General features: G+C 38.0%; 1 protein-coding gene across 1 annotated transcript; it reads left to right on the forward strand.

The window, feature by feature from the left end:
• The first annotated feature begins 102 nt into the window (after positions 1 to 102).
• Positions 103 to 17,106, forward strand: cep162 (centrosomal protein 162). The gene is made up of 26 exons (XM_016276632.1): positions 103 to 215; positions 673 to 746; positions 999 to 1,149; positions 3,924 to 4,016; positions 4,425 to 4,727; positions 5,318 to 5,470; positions 5,543 to 5,717; positions 5,842 to 5,900; positions 5,994 to 6,064; positions 6,642 to 6,672; positions 6,763 to 6,888; positions 6,979 to 7,140; positions 8,060 to 8,141; positions 8,220 to 8,460; positions 8,687 to 8,906; positions 9,445 to 9,581; positions 9,660 to 9,848; positions 11,391 to 11,528; positions 12,021 to 12,133; positions 12,249 to 12,354; positions 12,462 to 12,588; positions 12,686 to 12,954; positions 13,461 to 14,185; positions 14,512 to 14,527; positions 14,672 to 14,806; positions 16,465 to 17,106. Exons 2-26 carry the CDS (start codon positions 687 to 689, stop codon positions 16,684 to 16,686), a joined length of 4,104 nt encoding a protein of 1,367 aa, XP_016132118.1. The 5' UTR covers positions 103 to 215; positions 673 to 686; the 3' UTR covers positions 16,687 to 17,106.
• The last annotated feature ends 4,414 nt before the right edge of the window (positions 17,107 to 21,520 follow it).

The raw sequence follows: 21,520 nt of genomic DNA on the forward strand, positions 1-21,520 counted from the left end.
TAATACGGGTTTTTCTCCAACATGGCAACCCAGACACACGGAACTGAACCGCTCAATCAGATCGTCGGAAGCATGTGACGTAACATGGCCAATAAACTGTCAGTAATCCCCCGGTTATTGTAGCGGGAAACTTTATGATAAACAGTATCAATCCAAAAACAATGCGAACATTAAATGATTTACTGCATAATCATTTTCCAACTCCTTCTGTATGGGTGAGTCTTTTGCTTCCTGGTTTTCCATCACTTTTACTAACAGGTTAAACGTTTCGCTCGGTTGCCATAACAAACAAGCTAGTGAGCTAATAACGAAACCTAGGGCCTGTTTCATAAAACAAGCTTACCAAATAAGCCAGGCTTATTTCAGTTAGTCTGACTTATTTTGAACCAAATCAACTGACAATAAGTCAGACTAACTGAAATAAACCTGGTTTATTTGGTAAACTTGTTTTATGAAACAGCCCCCTAGAATCACACATTTTCACTTTCTTCAATAACAGCCTGTTTGTTTATAATGCAGCGCGAGCAGACTTTTCTGTCTCTCTTCCAGACGCTTTCTTGTTTAGGTTGTGTATCAAATTTGATTAAACATAGTTTATTTGTTGTATGCAGTTATTCTTAAATTAACACTTGTATATAAAACGTAGCACTAATTCTGATGTTTGTCTCGCAGTGTTTCAGTGAATTATGGCTCATAGACTGACTAAAGAGGAGCTGGATCAGCAGTTTGAACAGTTCTTGAAAGAGGTACAATCTTTTGTTAACTATTGACAATTTTCTGTTTACGTTTGGATATATATATATATATATACTGTCATATGATATGTAAAACCTTTGGAAGGATTATGCTTCTTGTTATATGACACGTGTATTTTGCTAATTATTTTATAATTCTTCTATATGCAGTGTATTAATTGAAAGACAACATGCATTACATTATTGTTGAGCACAGTATTCCAGGTAAATTTTATTCTGTTGTGTATTTATGCTTTTTTCCAGTCTGTCTCTGATGACTCTGTTGATTTGGGTACCAGCACCAGGCATCCTAGTGTTCTTGACAGCTTGGGACAAGCACCTGTCAGGCCAGTAAAGAAGGCTTCAGTGTCTGTGCCGTGGTGGCAGGATGATGATGGCAGTGAAGAGGGACCAGGTGAGTGCTGGAGTCAAAAAGGAGCTTGGCTAAAATCTCCAGCCAAATCTTTAGCATAATCTTTGTCCTGGATATGAAACCCAAAGGTTTACGGTTCAGACCTTGAGAGAGTTTCTGAGATCCACTGAGATCTCCTTTGAGCAAGACACTTTATCTCAAATTTCCAGGGATGCATCCTCTTCTTGTAATAAGTGTATTGTGTGTACATGTGAATAAGGAAGGTGTATCTGTCTAATAATAATCTTGGGGGTTTAAGCAACAAATATTGTAGTTTAGACATTTGTCCACTTGAGGGCAGCAAGCACAAAGCAGTAGACAATATAAATAATGCAAACTCAACTGAAGATGCAGATGTTCAATTGCACTGCCTTTGTTTCCAAATGACTTGCATGTAGATCAATTGATTAATTTTTAGCCGTTTGTTCAGCAAATTATTTTTCTGACTAGAATAAATTGAATAGAATAGCTGACTGTTGTTGTTTTATGTTGTTGGCTTACATATTATAACTCATACATATTACATATTATAGATTATAAAATTCTAGATATCAACTGATGCATGTGTTTTTTGATATGATTAGACCTGATTTAGTCTTCACCTGATGTTAGTCATCTAGGCAGCCTAATTACTTCTGCAATGGAAGAGTTGCCATTTTTTCGTTACGTTACATGCTCTTAAAGGCAGAGTAAGTGATTTTTCAAAAACACTTTAGAAAACTGATTCGGGCCGAATCGCAAAACAAACTTGTAGCCAATCAGCAATACGGGGCGTGTCTACTCGTGATGTGGAGGAGAGCGCCTTCAGTGCATGGGACGGACATTAGCCGAGCCGAGCGACAGAAAGATAGAGATTGCGGATAAAAAAAACAAAAGAGGAAAACGTCTGCGGAACGATAAGGCAAGAAGTAGGACCCGTGTAAAATATCGGATCAGCTTTCCAGCGCTGGAGAGAACTCAAGGAGCGGAGGCCTGCGATCGGACGCCGAGGTTGCTTTGTTTCTTCTCAATAGTGAGTAACACCGTGTCTACAACAGCTAAAGTCTGCCTACACTGGACGCGATCAAACGACCCTTGAAAACCATTTGAAATTTGTGTCAGCATGTCATAAATAGAACCCGGCAGCAGTTGTCTGTCGGGGATTTGTTGCGCCGCACCGCTCACGTCCGTAGACACGGTGTAACATTGCTTTTGCTTTGTTTCACAGAACTAATCGTTGCCTGGGTTGCGTACGTATATGTGAGGCGGAGCTATCAAAATAGGGGCAAGACCCTTTTGGGGTAGGGGCGTGTTTGTTTTGGTGATTTCAAATATCAACATTGGCTACCAGAAATCACTTACTCTGCCTTTAATAGGCTTGCTTTGTTTTGGAGGATTTGGGTTTCCCAGTGCCTTTGCACTTGCTTGCATGTAAATTGACTGTTTGCAGTTAGTCATTTAGCAGATGCTTTTATGTAAATTGACTTACAAATGAGGAAAATAAAGCAATTTATCATAGGTGCTAATATCAAAACCTAACAAAATAGTCTATTGGATGTCACAAGTGCATTTATATCTAAACAACAGTAAAGAAGTGTGGCATAATAGGAAAATACCTAAACTAATTGTGCCTTGTTCTAGTACCATCAAGTCCCTCAGTGATTAGGGTGTTGTTTACTACATAAACACATTACTTGTTTCTCAAAATCATGCTGTAGTCCTGAGATAAGACATCTTAATTTTCAGTCATTCTGAATTTATAAGTATGGGAATGATTTGTGATATTTTGACACTCAGTAGTGTATTGCTTTGCGTTTCCTCTCAATGCATTTTGTGTTGGAGGATTATTTAAAGTTCCAAATATTGTCTGCATGACTGTTCAGAAGTTTGGGGTCATTAAGTTTATTTGTTTGTTGAAAGAAATGGATATTTATATTCAGCAAGGCTGCATTAAATTGATCAAAAAGACAGAAAGGACATTTATAATGTTAAATAAATGCTGTTCTTTAGAATTTTTTATTCATCAGGACATTCTGAAGAGTATCACAGTTTCCACAAAGATTTTATGACGCACATATTTTTTCAACAGTAATAATAATAATAATAATAAGTAGATTTTTGTTTTTGTTGAGCACCAAATCAATCAGTATATTAGAATGATTTGAAGCATCATGTGACACTGAAGACAGGAGTAACCATCAAAGGAATAAACTTCTAATATGTTTGAAATATATTAAAATATCAAGCATTTATTTTAAATTATAATAATAATAATGATAATATTTCACAGTATTACTGTTTTTACTTTATTTTTGATTAAATAAATTCAGCTTCTTAGGAGATTTAAAAATATTACCAACCTTGAACATTTGAACAGTAATGTATATCTGTAATTTTATTTTTCTTTAAAAGAAAAGAGCTTCATAGTCAGAACTAAAAGACATTTTTATTGTACATTTATAGTCTAGTTTTCTGTTCAACAAGTGTGTTGTCTCAGCAGTAAACAAGTTTTGTGTCTGATAAATAGCAATAATTCCAAGAATTAAGGTTTTATTCACTTTTCCTTGAACCTCTGAAGTGCTGTTCACAGAGATGTATCATTTTCAGCTATTACTGTTCATCATTTGAATAGATGAAAAAGTCTGCCCCACAGGGACCACTTAATGTTATTTGTCCAATTTCACATTTTATCCATCAAGCTGTAGTAATTCTTCCTTTCTTTGTATTTGACATAATCGTCTTGTCTGTGCAGTCTCTCTTTTTCATTCTGCTTTTCTCTTTTTCCATCCCTTTTGCAGAAAAAGCCACTAAACGCCGTTTTACTAAAATTAAAAAGTCCCAAGCTGTGGACCCTCAGGTGGAATCCAGACACAGAGAAAGCCCTCCTCTGGGTACTTCATCTTATTCATTAGTCGATGATGTACCTTAAAGGTGAAGTGTGTAATTTTTGTGCCACACAATATAATTGCAAAAAATATTGTTTTCAAACAGGTTTCCTTAAAGTATTGTAACATTGAAAACTACACACTTCACCCTTTTACCATAGTATTACTTGGATATTCCTTTAGATCTTTAATGGATGTCTACATGTACCCTGTATTTTTTTAGTCGTTTTTTTTTTAGGTTTCACTCTTGAAAACAACTCGTTTAGAGTAGCTGGTTAAAGCTTTAAGTGTCATTTAGTTTTTTCCTGATCATTGTATGATTTTTAACTCTCATTTGGTGACGTCTACCTGTTTTACGAACTTCTTTCATGTTGTTGTTTTTCTTCCTTTGTTCATTCCCCTTATAAACCGTAGTCCCTATTAAACCCACCCCTAAACCTCATAGCAAAGCACTTGATAGGGTGAGCCAGTTGTCCAATCAGAGGGCATCCCACAACAAGAGTCCTGAACATGATGCAGTAAATGAGAAGATGCTATCACCTAACCATAGTTACTCTTTAGAGGAGCAGAGGGTCTCAGAGGAAGACTCTTGCTGCGTACCAAGTCCAGCGCCTGATAACACCTCCAGTACATCAGGACACAAGAGTCCCATTCACACTGATTCTGATGAGTTGTCTGTGGAAAGCGATGCTAGTCATTCAGTCGAGATGGAAGATGGTATCAGTAGATTGTTATTTTGATTTTTAATGTTTTGTGGGAGTTTACTTGCCATTATTGGCTTTATTTCTTCGTAAGTTTACCTTAATACATAATTATATGCAGTAATTAAGCACAACAGACCAGAGCTGTTGTTTTAGTTATATGAAATTGCAGCTGCAGTGTTTGCAGCACCAGTTTTTGCTGTAAACAAATCCTTGGAATAGTGCCTGTTTGAAGAACATGTAGTGCCATTTAGTAATTTCTCTGATGTCTAGTTAATTGAATATGTGCTGCTCAGAATAATAATGTGCCACACAGAGGGCCAATATATCAAACAGTGGATTTACTCATAAGAATTTTTTTTTTTTTAAAGAAGTCTGCTAAACTATGTAGACATTCTTTTGTATGTTTTGACATTTTTAGAAATGCATGTCACTGAATTGCTTCTGTTCAGTGGCTAGTTAAATAAAAAGTATATTCTGAATAGTTTTATTTATTTGAAGGGTAAAGAACAAACAATAACTTTTAAGGTATGTTGTACTTTTTAAAGAAGGTCTGGTTTGGAAAAATGGATTGTAATGTAATACGTATGTTTCCTTGACTTGTAGGGATGTCATCAACAGGAAAGTCCTTCCTGAAGTCTCTGAGGAAGACTCCGTCCATTAAGGAGGTGGATGAAGAACAGCCGAAGGAGCTATTCTTGGAGGATGAAGGGAATAGAGACCAAGTCATCTTTAGCAGAGACAGTCTTGAGCCTGAAGGTCAGTCTCTTTAACTATTTCATAATATTTATCTTCACTCTCTTTATTTGACCTGTAATTGCTTCTTTACAGATTCTGTGATGGTGTCTGGTATGGTATCAAGTGCAGGTGTTCTAGGGCTGGATACATTGGATGAGGATGAGAATATCAGGTTTTTATCCAACCTGAAGAAAGAATCCTCTTCTTCCATTGACTATCCCAGAGTGAATCAAGAACAGGAGCCATCCACCCCCACCAGCCCACAAAGGTGCACCAAGAAATGAAAAAAGCTCTATGTGACTTAAAGCATAATGAATTCCAATGATGCTTTCTGTGAAGGAGTATTTGCATGTGTCCCTTCTTTAAATGTAGTTTCACCGTGTTCCTTTCAGAAGAGAAGAAATGGATTCAACAAATGAAGAAGAACAGAGAAATAATAAAGACTCTGCTGGTAAGAGCAAAGCAGAGAGAAATTGAAAGGGATGTGTTTTGTTGTTATTGCTTTCCGAAGCAATAAAACACTTGTATATTGCTTCTCTGTCAGCATCGCCTGCATATAGTGAAGATTTTGAGGAAGAGGCCAGCGAGAAAAGTAACGAGGTGCCTCAAGAGAAGGTGAATATACATTTTTTATGCACTTTAAGCCTATGAAATTAGCTCTGCCTTAAAAACTGGTGAATTCAGTAGTGAGTTATCTAGAGATACATGGATACAAATGCAGGTCCCTATCTACATTTTGCAATATATGCTGGCTGAGAAATACTGCGTTAATATTAAACTATTTTAAAGCGTGCTGGACAAATAATCAAAGTAGAAACAAAAGATATTGCAACAGATTGAAATCGAATGGTGCACTTGTTGATATTTTGATATATTGATATTTTATTTATGCATTTGTTCTTGCAAATAAAATAATTATGTAAAATGTTTTTTTTACACATTTACACTAAAACGCCAATAGTAATCCATCTCTAAATTAATATTATATTTGACAAATTCTTAAAATGACCAAAGGTAATTACTGTAGTCATTGGTGGTCTAGAAAAAGCTGTTTTATTCTATATTAGATCAGTCACCTTCTCATGGGGGGCTGCTGGGGTCTTTTATAGAATTATGGATGACATTTATTTATTTATTTATATATGTACAATATTAGGGAGATAACTTTTTTTTGCTCTTCTTTTTTTTTCAGAAGCCTGAAAGACAAGGCATGCTGGCCAAAGGTAAACAGCAATTTACAATTTACAGTGTGTAATGTTGTGAATGGTCATATCAGGAGGTGAAAGGCTGTTCTTACTGTTCTTATGTCCCAGTGTCACTGCATGACTCTCTCAATTCCACGGATGGAGCATTGCCTCCTGCAGTTCCCAGTTTGGCACCCAGGAAAGAAAAATGGCCAGACATCAAACAAACAGAGATGCCAGCATCGGAACCTGCAGGTTTGAGAATCTGTTCCTTTGCTTCAAGCTTGTATTGTTGAAGTAAACTTGCAACAAGTGATTTAACTCATTTTCTCCGCCATATCTAAGTTCAATCATATGGTCAGAGTGGAGGGAGTGAGATGGAGGCTCTCCAGGAGGCGTACAGGCAGATCAGCAGCTCAGCAGGGGAGTGTGAGGACAAACGAGCCGAGGGCAGCAGGACTCCCTTCTCTCTCTCTACACTTCAGCCTGCCTCCACCGTGGAGTCAGGTCAGACTCAGCACCTAGCTAATTGTTGCCAGTCACCATGAGCATGTCTTTGCTTTAAACATTTTGATTTGCAGCTTTTTCACCACAAATGCTTCCAGTTATGCTTGAAACCGAAGGACGTGAGGTTTTTAGCATTGGCTTTGTTTGCGGCATGAGACCCGCTAGCTGAATTCTAAACAACTCCATTTTGTTGAGGATGTCACAATGACTATTTTGCCTGGAATCTCGAAGTCTTCTATTAGAGGTCTGTTACCCTGATCGAAAATGAACGGAGGGGGTGGCGGACTAAACTACTGCCTCTGGCATTTCTTTCTAATTCTTTCTCACATGTTTTTCAGTGCCTTGTTTTGGCAGCAAATCCATGTAAAGCTTGCCAAAACAAGAACAGAAATTTTGTTATTTTTGTAAATATTTAGCATGAAAGCAATAAATTATTGCATTATTAAGATCAGCCCCTTTACAAGCACTATTTCTTAAAGAAAATTTATAAATTTAAGAGCACATTATACTTTTAATCAGAAAGGATGCATTTAATTGATCAAAAGGGACAATAAAGACCTTTACAATATTACAAACCATTTCTGATTCAAATAAATGCTGTTCTTTTGAACTTTTAATTCATTAAATAATCCTGAAATAAATATCATGGTTTCCACACAAATATTAAGCATCACTTAATGATAATTTTTTTTCAGCACCAAATCAGCATATTAGAATGATTTCTGAAAGATCATGTGACACTGAAAACTGGAGTAATGGCTGGAGTAACCGCTTACTGGTCACTGCCAAGGTCCAGAGAGACACAGCCATGCACACCAAATCCCTATCATTCTAAATAAAGCTTACCACTGAAAATTGGCTAGTGTGATTCTAGCCTAGGTGAAATTTTTGTCACCAGGGTCTCGTTTATGTACCACAGATTTACCCACTGCTGAGGAATTGATGCGTCCGATTGGACCAGACTCTGGATTCACCCGTGGCTTCTCTCTCCAGCCCATAATGTGAGTTCACTAGTTACCTTCACACACTATGAGTCATGTGTTCTCATTTCAGCAGCTTTAGAAGTTTTTGTCTTACAGTGGGGCTGTGCCTCAAGGCAGCGAGAATCATAGTCCATTAAGGATGTCTTCAGACGGGAGCCCTTTCAGTTCTGCTAATGAGGGCTGTGGAGGGGGTAATGCAGCTGGTCTTACAGGAGAGGAACATCCAGCCTCTCTTCAATACACTCAGAAGAGCATCGCTGAGGAGATCAAACGGCTGATGCAGGAACAGGACAGCTTCTCCGTGGAACCACCTCCTGTCAAGCCCAAGAAGCGCCAGGTTAGAGACTCTGCTATTATGAGTCATTTGCCTCATGAATTTCCTTTGTAAATTAGATCCTGTAATTTCTGGTGTTTTGATAAATGAAAACGGAAAGATAGAAGCACAGACTCTGCAAAGTAAATGAGGTATAATTTTAGCGGCTAACTACTTGGCTTCTTTATTCACATCATATGTGATAATCACATTTATGAAGATTATAATGGAATATTAACTTCTCTCTCAGGTTCCTGCCAGAAACAATGCGTTTGCATCAGCTCACTCTAGAAAAACTCCTGTTCCATCAGCGAGGGCCAAAAAACCTGAGAGCAGGCCATTACCCAGAGCACCTGCAGCCAGCAGAACCAGCCAAGCTGCTAAACCTCCATCTCCTCTAACACAGAGGAAAACTCAGAACCAGCCCCCTAAAAAGACTCAAAACCTCAACCAAACACAAACAGTCAAAGGTACCTAGGTTAACTTCATCAAAACTGTCATATTCAACCTCAAAATTAAATGACACAAAAAAATGCATAAAGAAAACTACTTTTATTTTCATTATCATTTATTTTATACATTTTCATTGCTTTCATTTAATTGTAATATTTTCATGACAGCTGACATGACTTAAATATTCCTAAACACTTTAATTTATTGCAAACATTTATATATAATTATTTACTAGGGCTGTCAGTCAGTTAGCAGTTTTAATTACATTAAATTTAGATGCGTTAATCAATTCAATCATAGTAATTCACAAATACAGATATTCACCAAAATAAAGAAGATAATTATTCAGTTATTTAGTAATTGTTCAAGTAATGAGAATTTAAGGGGAAAATAATCTTAATTTTTATAAAAAATAATGTCACAATGAATGAACAATATAAAATATATTTTGTTTTTCTCATAATTTTTGGCATAAAAGATGCCTGTTAAATTCACAGCCATATTTGCTTGCTTGGTAATAAATGGTCATCTTGAGTTTTTTTGTATCTCTTACAGGTTTAGAACTAAGCAGTGAACTGGTTGCATCTGTGCAGTCCTTTGCTACATTCCTACAGCATCAGGTTGAAGCCAGCAGTCTAAGGGATAACATCCCTCCTCGAGCAGACAGGATCACACCCGAAGCAGTGACGGGAGTGAGTTAACTGGGATTGAATCAGAGCATTGGATCAAATCCCCAAGCTCATTAACTTCCTGTTATGTTTGTCTGTCAGCACCAGGTGATGCAAGAGAAGATGGATGGTGGTTCAACCTTTCAGCAGGAGCGCTCATCACTGGAGCGCTTCCGTCTCCAGCTCGCACAAAAAGAGAGAGAGCTCCATCTGAGGGAAGAACAATTACGGGAGGAGCACAAGCAAGAGTTTGCAGCCCTCAGACAGGAGAACTACGTGTTACAGAGCAAGGTGAGCCCCCATATAGCTGTAAAACCTACATAATATATTCAGAAACTTTTAAAATATAAGAATCTTTTGTTCTTTGGGGGATCATTCTGCCATGGCTCTACATCACCGGTGGGTAATTCTGTGTGGTCAGATTTTGTACAAACCTCAGGGAGCTGTCTGCCTTACCACTTTATAATTGCTGCTGACAGAGGACTTAAAAACCACTCAAGTTCATCTATTTTCCTGGTCTATTTATCCAGCCTTAAAGCACACATGAGCTTGTATCTTGTTAAAGAATCAATAGAAAACCTTCAGCTGTCTGGTAGCTCTCCTTAATGTGAATGTGGGGAACATTGTATGTTTGCCACAATAAGTGTGTTCAGTAAAAAGGGCAGTCTATACTTGCAGGTGAATGCTTTGGTAAAGTAATCATGACGTCTATAGCAAACATATTTCTGTGGCTACTCTGCCCATGGAGATTTTTACTAAGCTATGATGAATTGTGCTTTTAGCACAAATGCATTTGCTAAGGTTTATTCTAGGCATTTGTTTAAATACCCTCAAAGACTTATTAAACAGAAAAAATATTGTTTAATAAAAGCCATGCTGTGCTCCGTATTTGGTAGTGCTTTTTGTTGCACTAGCAAATAATGACCCTCAACAAAAGTCAACCTTGGATTCAATAGGAAATTAATATAAAACATGGGACATGGGGGCATGCAGCATTTTATTTACCCTTCTGGTGAAGTATAAATAGTGATTATCGACAACAGATCTAAGGAAGAATAATTCTTATATAAAGTGCTTTTGTCGAATGGCACCATAAACATATTTGAAGGACAATTGTTCCTGGAGCAACCTGGGGTTAAGGGCACAATGGTGGTGATTCACAGCTCACTCCTTACTGAACCACTAAACTACATCATTAGACCTTTTGAAATTGTTAAATAACCACCTAATCATGATTATTTGATCTAACCAGGCTAATTTAAGATAACCATAATGATTCATTCATTTTTAACTTCCTATTACTTGATTGTAATGTAAAATAAAATAACTTAAAGCAAGTCTACAAAGGCTATTTTTCCCACAACCTTGGCATTGCTAGTGCATTGCTCCGAGGTTTGAGCTACAGAAATGCCCTTTCTGGTGCAGTAGTGTAATGTGAATGCTCCATACTTTACAAATTGGCTGTCTTGGGAGGTTTATAATTTATAATTCATATAATGATTCAAATTATGTGTTGTTGCTGTTTTGTAACCAGTTCATTTACATGGACCTGTCTAAACAAAGCAGCTTAATGAATTGGACTTACCAAAGCTAGGACAGCACATGTCTGGTTTATGCAAATGTTACAGCAATGTAGAAATGTCACAAAAAGAAAAGCATTAAAATGGAAAAGCTACAGTATTAAAAAAATATCTATTTCCATGCTATTGAAAAATGTATAAGTTAGTAGCGTCATTATTTTGTTACTGCTCCTAAAAACTGTGCCTAAAATCTGAGCAAACAATCCTCATTTATCCAAGTTAGGTTCTGAACAGTTAAATGATAATTCCATAGCTACACCGTGCCGAGGAGGCCAGTAACATGCGAAAGTGGAGTTTTGGCGAAGCTTCGGATCCTGTGACTGAAGAGAAACTCAAGCTGATAGAGAAAGAGATGAAGGAACAGGAGACTCTGATTCAGGGTTACCATCAGGTAAGTCTCTCTCTCTGTCTCTGCTCATTTTCTGGCATATATTAGAATGAGGCATGCTGAAACATGGCTCTTATGACGTGTATTCATTATATATAGGTTTCATTTTCTTATCCCAATCCCTAGATGTTTTCTTTTGGTGAGGTCTTATGAATGTCAGTGAATAATACAACACAAAACTCAGTAGTCTCTTATTTTTTAGATCATTTTACAGCATAATGAGGCATGTAATTAAACACAGTTCTTTTAAAATGACACTATTACCAGAATTTAGAATAACGATGATAATTACTTCTCACATTTTCTGTAATTACAGAAGAACTCATGACCTTTCCAGAAACCAATTACAATAAATCTTTCTTATCTGGAACTATATTCAGTGTAATACATGCACTGAATATATTTGCATTTTGGTCATTATTAGTATTCATATGCTACAAATAGGTTCAGACCAAACATGTCTGAAACTTCTTTCTGATGATTTTAACTATAAAGGAGAATGAGAAGCTTTATCTGCAAATGAAAGCGCTCCAAGCTCAAAGCAAACAAAACGAGGAGGCTTTGTTCATGGAGAACCAGAGACTTCTCACTGAGCTTGCCCTCACCAGGTCAGTGCTCTAAAAGTGTCGGTAGAGTGATCTAATACATATCACATCGGGTTGTTACTATTCATGCTGTTCTTTGCAGCAGCTCATATAAAAGTGATACATATTAATTCCCCAGGGACCGATTGAACATGAACAGCATTCAAAGAACTGTCGGAGGGAGAAGCATTGCTGACCAAAGCTTCAACATTGCAGATTTGACAAATCAGGTACAAGCCGCACAGGTAATTGATCTGCAGTACGTATGTCAACCGCTCTTCCAGAACCTAGTAAGATGCCTACCTAGATGGCACTTTAGATGCATTCCTGATACAAAGGTCTTTGTGTGTAGAAAAAGGAGGAGCGACTGCAAGATGAGATCCACAGGCTAAAACAGGAGAAACAAGCACTGCATGTAGACCTGGAGATGATGAGGAAAGAGCGGGACCTTGCCAGAGTTCAGGTTGTGTGTACATCAGGTAAGCGCTTCAGATGTGGAAACATTATGGCGGCAGTCTATTTTCAGCAATGTAATTGTCATCTTAATGGCAACAAGCATCTGGATGTATCTGCCAGGTGATAAAGGTTTCGAGCTAAAGATGCTCCAGGAAAAACATCAAGAGGAACTCACAGAGCTGAAGAAGAGACTACAGTGGTATGCCGAAAACCAGGAGCTACTAGACAAAGATGCGGCCAGACTCCGAGCCGCCACCACTGAGACTCAAATGCTCACTGAGCAGGTGGAAAAGCTAAAAATGGAGGTCAGCAAGAGGGCCAATGAGCAACCAAGAAAGGCAAAAGAGAGAGCGGGTGAAGCTAAAAGAATCCAAGACCTGGAACGACAGGTCAGACACAGACTCTCCACATACTTTTGTTGTTTCATTCTGCAGGTACAGCTCATTCAGGGCACGTTCTTCTTTGTTCTCTGTTTGCTGAGAGGTGGAATTATCCAATCGTGTCTGTGAGTAACAGACCATCTGTCTGGATAGTCAGTTTTCCAAGCACTTTCTGTTTACCACCTTCTCTTCATGTTAAACTCCTTTCTTTGACTGATGTGCACCTGGATGACTAAATTAATAACTTTACATTTAATTGGCTTAATGGTTAGTGTGCTCTCTCTATTCTCTTTAAGTTGTGTTGCTCATGTAGGTTTCGAGTCTGGCTTGCAACATTTCCCAAACCCTTAATTTTCCTGTCTGCTGTATCTATCCAATAATTAAATAATACTAAAAATAGTAATGGATTTCTATTCCACTTCCTGAGTGTATTGCAATTATTAACATTAGCTGCCTCAATAGAACTTTTTGCATTCTGTTCCATCTATCACTCATGTTTCCATTTCCTGTCTCAGCTCAAACAGATGGAAGAGCTCTTGAAACGCAGGCATCCAAACTCCCTGCCAGCCCTGATCTTGGCTGCTGCGTCTACAGGCACAGAAGATAATGGATTAGATGTTCGTCCCCCAACTGCCCCTCACCAGAACAATCAAGTCATCTCCTCAGAATTGTCTGCGTCACAAACTCAGGGGTTGAAAGCAGAGATGGAGGAAGTGAAGAAGGTCTATCAGAAGCAAGAGATTTCCCTCAAGGCAGAGGTGGCCTCTCTGCAAGAACAACTCCGCCAGGCCCAGTTGTTGACACAAGCAGACAAACCTGCCCGCAGCCCCTCACGGCACCAGCTCCATGCGGAGGCGGCACAAGCAACCCGCATTGAGAGACTGACCCAGGAGCTGAGCTCCAAGAGCCGCACCATTCAGGAGCTGAGCCGTACTGTAGAGCGCCTGCAGAGGGAGAGGAGAACCATGCTGTCGGGTCCTGGCTTCGATCGCGCCGCCAATGAGCCCAAGCGACATTTTGGTACAGCCAAAGAGCCCAAAAAACCTGCAGCTGAGACTTTCCCCCCTACCCAAGATGAGAAAGACTACCACCCCGGAGCGTTCTCAGGATCACACATCTCAGAGGTGCAACTGGAGAATGATAGTTTGAGGATAAGATTGGAACAGCTAGAGATACAGAAAGAACAAGAGAAAGCTTCCTTGCAGGCTGCAGTCGTACATGCACAGAGTCAGATCCTCAGGTAAAGTCTTTTGGAGTGCTTCAGTCATGTTTTTAATAAAACTTTTACAGCACCCTCAAAGTGTTCTGAACAAAAGATGAACAATAGCTCACAGGGCCCTACTACAAGAAATCAAATTCCACAATTCTCTTCACAGAATTTGAGCTTTGTCAACTCCACAAGCTAAAAAAAAAAAGAAATTGATATTTGTCATCAAGAAAATGAAGGCCACTGTAATAGTAATGAAAATCAGCCCATCGTCCCAACAGTTAATTCAGCATAAATATTCAGCACAACAAATGATGATAAACAAATAACTTGAAAACTTTACTATACTTTACAATAAGATACAGGCAGTTGGGGGTGAGTGGCTTAAATGTGCTTAATTGTAAAACTATTGTTGGATTGCAAAAAAACATAATGGTCTTAAAATAAAATTTAAATAAATTAATTAAGCTTTATTTTCATTATTATAATAATGATTTCCTGTTATGTGTATGTCAATAGCTGTCTAAGCTTCTAGAAGAGCTGAAACAGGCCAAAGAAGCTCACAGTCCTGAACTACGACACTTCACTAGCCTGGAACAGAAGATTCAGTCCATGGAGCTCCGTTATAATCAGCGTGAGAAACAGCTTCAGCAGGTAACACTCTCACACACACCTACAAACACTATAAATACACTTCGGTTCAAAAGGTTTGGTTCAGTACGATTTTTTTTTAATTAAGCAATACATTTATTCAGTGGTGGACAGTAACAAAGTAGTTTTACTTCGTTACTGTACTTAAGTACATTTTTCAAGTATCTGTACTTTAATGGAGTAGTTTTATTTTGAGCAACTTTTACTTTTACTTCACTACATTCCAAAGCATAAGATCGTACTTTTTACTTCACTACATTTCATAAAACCTATCGTTACTCCTTATAATACATCACGTGCTCCGAGACGCAGAAGCGGTGTCTGATTCAAGAACTAACGGATTCTTTTCAATGAACCCGTTAAATCGGTTCGCAAATCACACCAAACGATTCATTCACGAATTGGAATGCTCCGATTGCAGATGTTCTCGAGTCGACAACTCACTGATTCAAATGATCCGTTTAGTGCAAGTCTCTAGAACTGAATTCACAAGTAAGAATCGGGAGATATTGTGAGCGTGCGTGTGTCTGATGCGGTTAAAAGTAAGTTACTAATGTCGAATTTTAGGATTAATTATTGTAACTGTAAATCATATTTAGGTCAAAGCTGTCAGTTGTTTGTGAACTAAATCTGCTGTAAAGGGTGACATTTGGCTAGGGGTGTTTTTATGCCACAGTTTAGTTTTTTTTTTTTTTGAGAAAAAAAAAATCATTATGAAAATCTAATTATAGCTTCCTTATCATATTCATTATTTCCTTATTGGTTATTTTGGGAAAAGCCCAGGTATTTTGAGCAGTAGGATTATAAAAAATATATGCTAATATAAAATTAAGTGATAAGTAGCCTACATAAAACTGCAAAATAAACATTCATCTATCGGTACTTTTTACTTAAGTACATAAAAAATCAAGTACTTTTGTACTTTCACTCGAGTAAAATTGAAAACTAAGTACTTTTACTTGTACTGGAGTAATATTTTATTATACAGATCTGTACTTTTACTCAAGTACTTGATTTGTGTACTTCGTCCACCACTGCATTTATTAAGCAAGGATCCATTAAACTGACAGTTAAACTAAAGTTACAGCAAAGAGATTTAGAATGTTCCGAAGAATTTCTATTTCTGCTAACTTTCTGCTCCTCAAAGAAACCCGAAAAAAAACTATCATGGCTTCCACAAAAATATTAAGCAACTTTCAACATTGATAATAATAAGAAATGTTTCTTGAGCAGCAAATCAGCATATTAGAATGATTTCTGAAGGATCATGTGACACTGAAGACTGGAGTAATGATGCTGAAAATTCAGCTTTGCCATCACAGCAATAAATTACATTTTAAAACATATTGAAATAATTCAAATTGTATATATATTTTACAATATTACTGTATTTTTACTGTATTTTTGATCAAATAAATGCAGTCTTGATGAGCATAAGTGATTTCTTTGAAAAACAAACATTTTTAGTGACCCTATACTTCTCAACATGAGTGTGCTAATATGTACTACACACACATGGACTGTAAACAATCAGCGCACATCTAGTTTTCTGTTGCTCTACAGTATATAGTTTTTTTAATGGATCTCAACAGCAGCCTATTGATTGACAGCCTCTGCACTTTGATTGAGTGCACTGATGTCAGGTGGCGTTGTGTTTCCAGGTGATTGCAGACACACGGCGGGTGGTGGAACAGGAGCAGCAGGGTGAGTTGGAGCGCTGGAAGAGACTCGCTCAAGGCAGGACTAAAGAGCTGGAGGTCTTCAGACTGGAGCTGGACTCCATACTGGACGTGCTTCGTGAACTCCAGAGACAGGGTGTAGTCATTCCCGTCCCAGAACACACCTCCACCACCAGCCACATATACCTGCCCCTCCGATCCTGAGCTGTCTTTGCATCACTCAGAACACTCAAATCTCTATGTCTCTGGCTAGCAGAATTCCTGTGACAGAACTAATCATTGATATAAATCTGTGGGAATATTTATAATTATATATTGTAAAAACATTATTTAACATGTAACATCAAATACAAACAATTTGGTGTTAGTAATTTGTAGCATAAATCCAAATGTTATTTTGTATTAAAAGTTAATTATTATTTGCACATTTTGTCCTGTTTTGCTGCTCCGTTGGTTTTACAACACCCGCTTGAGCAGAATCCAGAAAACCTGAACAAACAGCAGTAAAATTGCTGTTGATACACCACCCACATAAGAGTTATATAAAAAAATGCTGAACTCAAAAGCTCAACCTAAAAGTATGTTTGAACAACAAATACTGCAGACATCATGATTTATTACTCGCCTTAATGCTGGGCTCAGAGGACATGGTCTGAATGCTAATAAACTACTAAAGAACATAAATTGCGTGAGTGGCTGGAGATGGAGCTGCAGTGTTGTGTGATGATTGATAAGAGCTGATCAGCATGCGGTACTGTTTATAAACACCAAGGGTCCTGATAAAATACAATTTAATTGGGCACACAGGATACATTTGAGGAGAAGTCGTGGGGTATAAAGAATTTAAGTTCTAGTTCAGTTTATTTATAGAGCACATTTAAAAATGGCCGCAGGCCAACCAAAACGCTGTACAAGAAAAGATCAAATTTAAAAGGTTGAGTACACAAATAGCAGCAAAACGGTTAAAATTGAACAATCTTATAAACTAAAAGCAACAGAATAAATAAGTTTTGAGACATGACTTGAACTCAGACAAAGTGGAAGCCGATCTAATATGAGTGGGAGCTTGTTCCACAATGTGGGGCCGGCCACTTCAAAGGCTCGGTTTCCCCTCGATTTTAGCCGGGTTCTGGGTATCTGAAGGAGGAGTTTACCATCGGATCTAAGGCCTCTGGTGGGAGAGTACCGGTGAAGTAGATCGGACAAGTAAGAAGGTTTTTTAAGTAAGAAAAAGAAAAATAAACATTTTACACAATTCTAAAGTGAATCGGAAGCCAGTGAAGAGATCTCAGAAGGGGGTAAGTGTGATCAAATTTCCTCCTTCCCTTCAGGAATCTCACTGCAGCATTTTGACCGACCTGTAAACGTGCCGTTTGGGACTTAGATATACCAAAATAGAGGGAATTGCAATAATCCAGGCGAGAGGTAATGAAAGCATGGATCGCAATCTCCAAGGAACGGATTTGATTTTCGATAGAGAACGAAGATAGAAAAAGCTGGACCCAATGACCGTGCTAATCTGCTTGTCGAATTTGAGGCAACTATCTACCATCACACCAAGATTCCGTACCTGGAGAGAAATTAATTGATTTAAAGTTTAAAGGTCAAGGTGATTTTTTGGCCTGGATTCTGAGGGGTCAAAAACAATGACTTCTGTTTTGAGTTCAAAAAAAGAAAGTTCTTGGCAAGCCAAGTGTTCACATCCTCAAGACATGCTGTTAGATTGCCAAGAGCACTCTTATTTTTCCTAGACACAGGCATATAGATTTGCATACCATCAGCATAACAGCGAAATGAGACATTATGTTTCCTGAAGATGGAACCCAGAGGGAGAAGATAGAGAGAAAAAAGGACAGGAGCTAAGATAGAGCCTTGAGGCACACCACAGGATAAATTGTGAAGGGAAGAAGAAAAACGTCCTATTTTTACAGAGAAACGTCTATTGGTTAAAAAAAGGTTTAAACCAACTTAAAACAGCCCCCACTAGCCCAACGCAGAACTCCAGCCGAGAGATAAGGATCTTATGATCGACAGTATCGAAAGCAGAGGACAGGTCTAACATTACTAAAATGACAGAATCTCCCGAATCTGTTGCCATAAAAATATAATTAAGAACTCTTACAAGAGCGGATTCTGTGCTGTGCAGTGATTTAAACCCAGACTGAAACTTGACTCAAGAATATGATTGTCAGTCAGGAAGGTCTGGAGCTGTAAGAACACAATTTTTTCCAATATCTTGGAAATAAATGGCAAAATGGAGATCGGACAAAAATTTGATGGAATAGAGGCATCAAGTGAGGGTTTCTTTAGTACAGGTGTAACCATGGCAATTTTCAAACTTGAAGGTATAGCTCCTTCAAGCAAAGATTTGTTAAATAGCAACACCAGCCCAGGGCCGACAGTGTCAAAAATTTGTCTCAGATAGTGAGGATGTATCGTGTCATACGAACAAAAGGCAGGTTTAAGTTTAAACATTACTTCCTTTAAAGAATGTAGAGAGACAGGATTGTAAGAAGTCCACAGGGCAGGTGAATTCATCTCTATCGGTATTTCCTGATCGGAGACCTGAAACTGGGCACTCAAACTTGAAAATGTTTAAAAATAACTAGAGAACCAAAATAACTAGAGAAATCCTCACAAAGTGCCAAAGACGGGCAGTGAAGAGAATTTACAGGGGGGTTTAAAACGGAGTTGATGACAGAAAAAATAGCTTTTGGGCTGTGGTGATGTTTCTCAATCAGTTTAGAAAAATAGTAAGCCTTAGCTTTCTTAACAGCATTCTGAAAAAATAGGCAGTTCTTAAAGATCTCGTAAGAAATCTGTAATTTGTCCTTTTTCCACTTCCTTTCTGCTTTCCTGCATGACTGTCTCAAGGAACGAATACTATGATCAACCCACGGCTCCGATTTAGATATAGATTTTGACTTAAAGAGCTTAAAAAGAGCTGTAAGGTTTAAAGTATCTGTCCAGGCAGTATTTAAAATGATAAAGTGATGTTCAGCATCAAGATCAAATAATAGAGACTAATGATAAAAGAGGGTTGACCTCATTATAGAGCTTGACAAAATCCTCACAAAAATTAGGCAAATATGCACGGGCGTGTGTAGTATCAGAAGCAGGTGTAAGAGAAAGTAATGGAAGAGACATTTTAAATAAAATGGGAAAATGATCATAAATAACAGAATCAACGACTTCAATGTCAGTTATAGATAGACCATATGACAAAATTAGGTCCAAAATGTGTCCATGAGTATGTGTGGGATGATTAACCCACTGCAGCAGGTTAAAAGAGTCAATGATGTTTAAAAACTCAGAAGTTAGCTGCTTAGAGGGGCAACATACATGGACATTTAAATGGACACCTAAAATAAGGATGTTTAGTGATCAAATCCCCTACAAACTCTGAAAGCTCTACTATGAAGTATTTGATTAGATGTGGTGGCCAATAGATCAGAGCTAAGACCACAGGTTCAGACCAGTTCAGAAGTAAAACCTGACATTCAAAACTCGTGAAGGGTGGAAGATAACAGTCGGCATCGAGGTCTGAAAGAATCTTTAGCAATGGTGACGCCTCTGCCTGATGATCGCAGAGCATTGTAAAAGTGATAGTTGGCTGGAACAAGTTCAGAATATGGACTGAAGTCCCCTACCTTCACCCAGGTCTCGGTGATAAACAGAAATTCCAGGTCGTGAGCTGTAATAAAATCGTTGAGGATTTAGATGTACGTCTTGTTTACCAGAGAGTGAGCATTTATCAGCGCAATTTTTGGGGAGCATAGAATGGTGCACGAAGCCGATGCTTTGCTCAGAGGACAGAGGTTAGCAGTATTTGCGCCCTCACAACGTGGCTGGATAATGATCCGAGAGTGGAAATTTTCCGCTTGAACCAGAGTCGGGAGAAGCAGAAGCAGTGAATTTAAGTGACAAATTTACTTGATACAAGCTAAATCACTACCTTTTGAAATTTGCATAATCACAAAAAAGAAAGTCTATTAATGATTCAGAATAAATGCCGTACTGATAACCTGCCAATCTTCAGCTAGTGTCACATTTGATGTCTGTTCAAAGCTGTCACCTATCTAAATGATTCATTATTTGTCTGCAAGTTTGAAGGTGAAATAATGTCACTAAGTAAATCTGTAAATTATTCAAAGTTTTCATCAGTGCTCGTTTTTATTTTGTTGATAGTTAATAATGACCTGTACTGTAATAATAGTAATAATCCTGAATGTCCTGAATTTTTAAAAGGTTAAAACATTGTATGTGATCCCCATAGTTCTGTATTATAAATTACAACAGTATTTTAAAGACTTTTTTTTTTTTTACATTTTCTGAAGAAATATGTGGTGCTTTCTCGTCACCTGAGTGTTCATGGTTGCCAGGACATTGCTCATTGGTCACTAAGGTTTTCTGAGTGGTTGCTAAGTAGCAACTTTCTAATCCAAGTTAAGACATTCTGTTCCCTATATTGGTCCCTCAATGTACATCTATTTGATTTTTCACCTGTCTTATCATCTGTCAGCTTAAAAGTCAGGTCAAAAAGTAATAACACAAGCTGTATAATGTGAGGTTTCTTTCAGGTGTGGATTTATGTAAAAGTTTCACCACGGGAAGCTTTGCACTGAATTTTATTGGCATGTAGGTGTTCAATAAAATGGGAGACAGAACTGAAGTATTCAGTTGCTCCGGCAGCTCAGGCAGCTGTATTCAGACAAATACAGAGAGTTAGTACGCAAGTATACTGCAGATATTCTGCAGAAAGCCACTGATTCAGTTGACAGGTGCAGACAGTGAGCTATTTTCTACTCAGGCATTTGCTCACACAACAAGGCCAGAGAACCAGGCAATTTGCTGCAATTTTTCCATTAGGCTACATAAGTACAATGCTGCATAAAGCATCTTCCTAATGCACATCAAGAGATTTTTTTTTAATCATGCTGATAGTAGAAATGAAGTGTGAACCAATAAGGCATTGCAATCTACTGGAATGTCTTCCTACAACCGGAAACAACATCCTTGTCCTTGATTTCATTGTTTT

This window comes from Sinocyclocheilus grahami, unplaced genomic scaffold (genome assembly GCF_001515645.1).
Source record: "Sinocyclocheilus grahami isolate Dianchi unplaced genomic scaffold, SAMN03320097.WGS_v1.1 scaffold104.1, whole genome shotgun sequence".
NCBI lineage: Eukaryota > Metazoa > Chordata > Actinopteri > Cypriniformes > Cyprinidae > Sinocyclocheilus > Sinocyclocheilus grahami.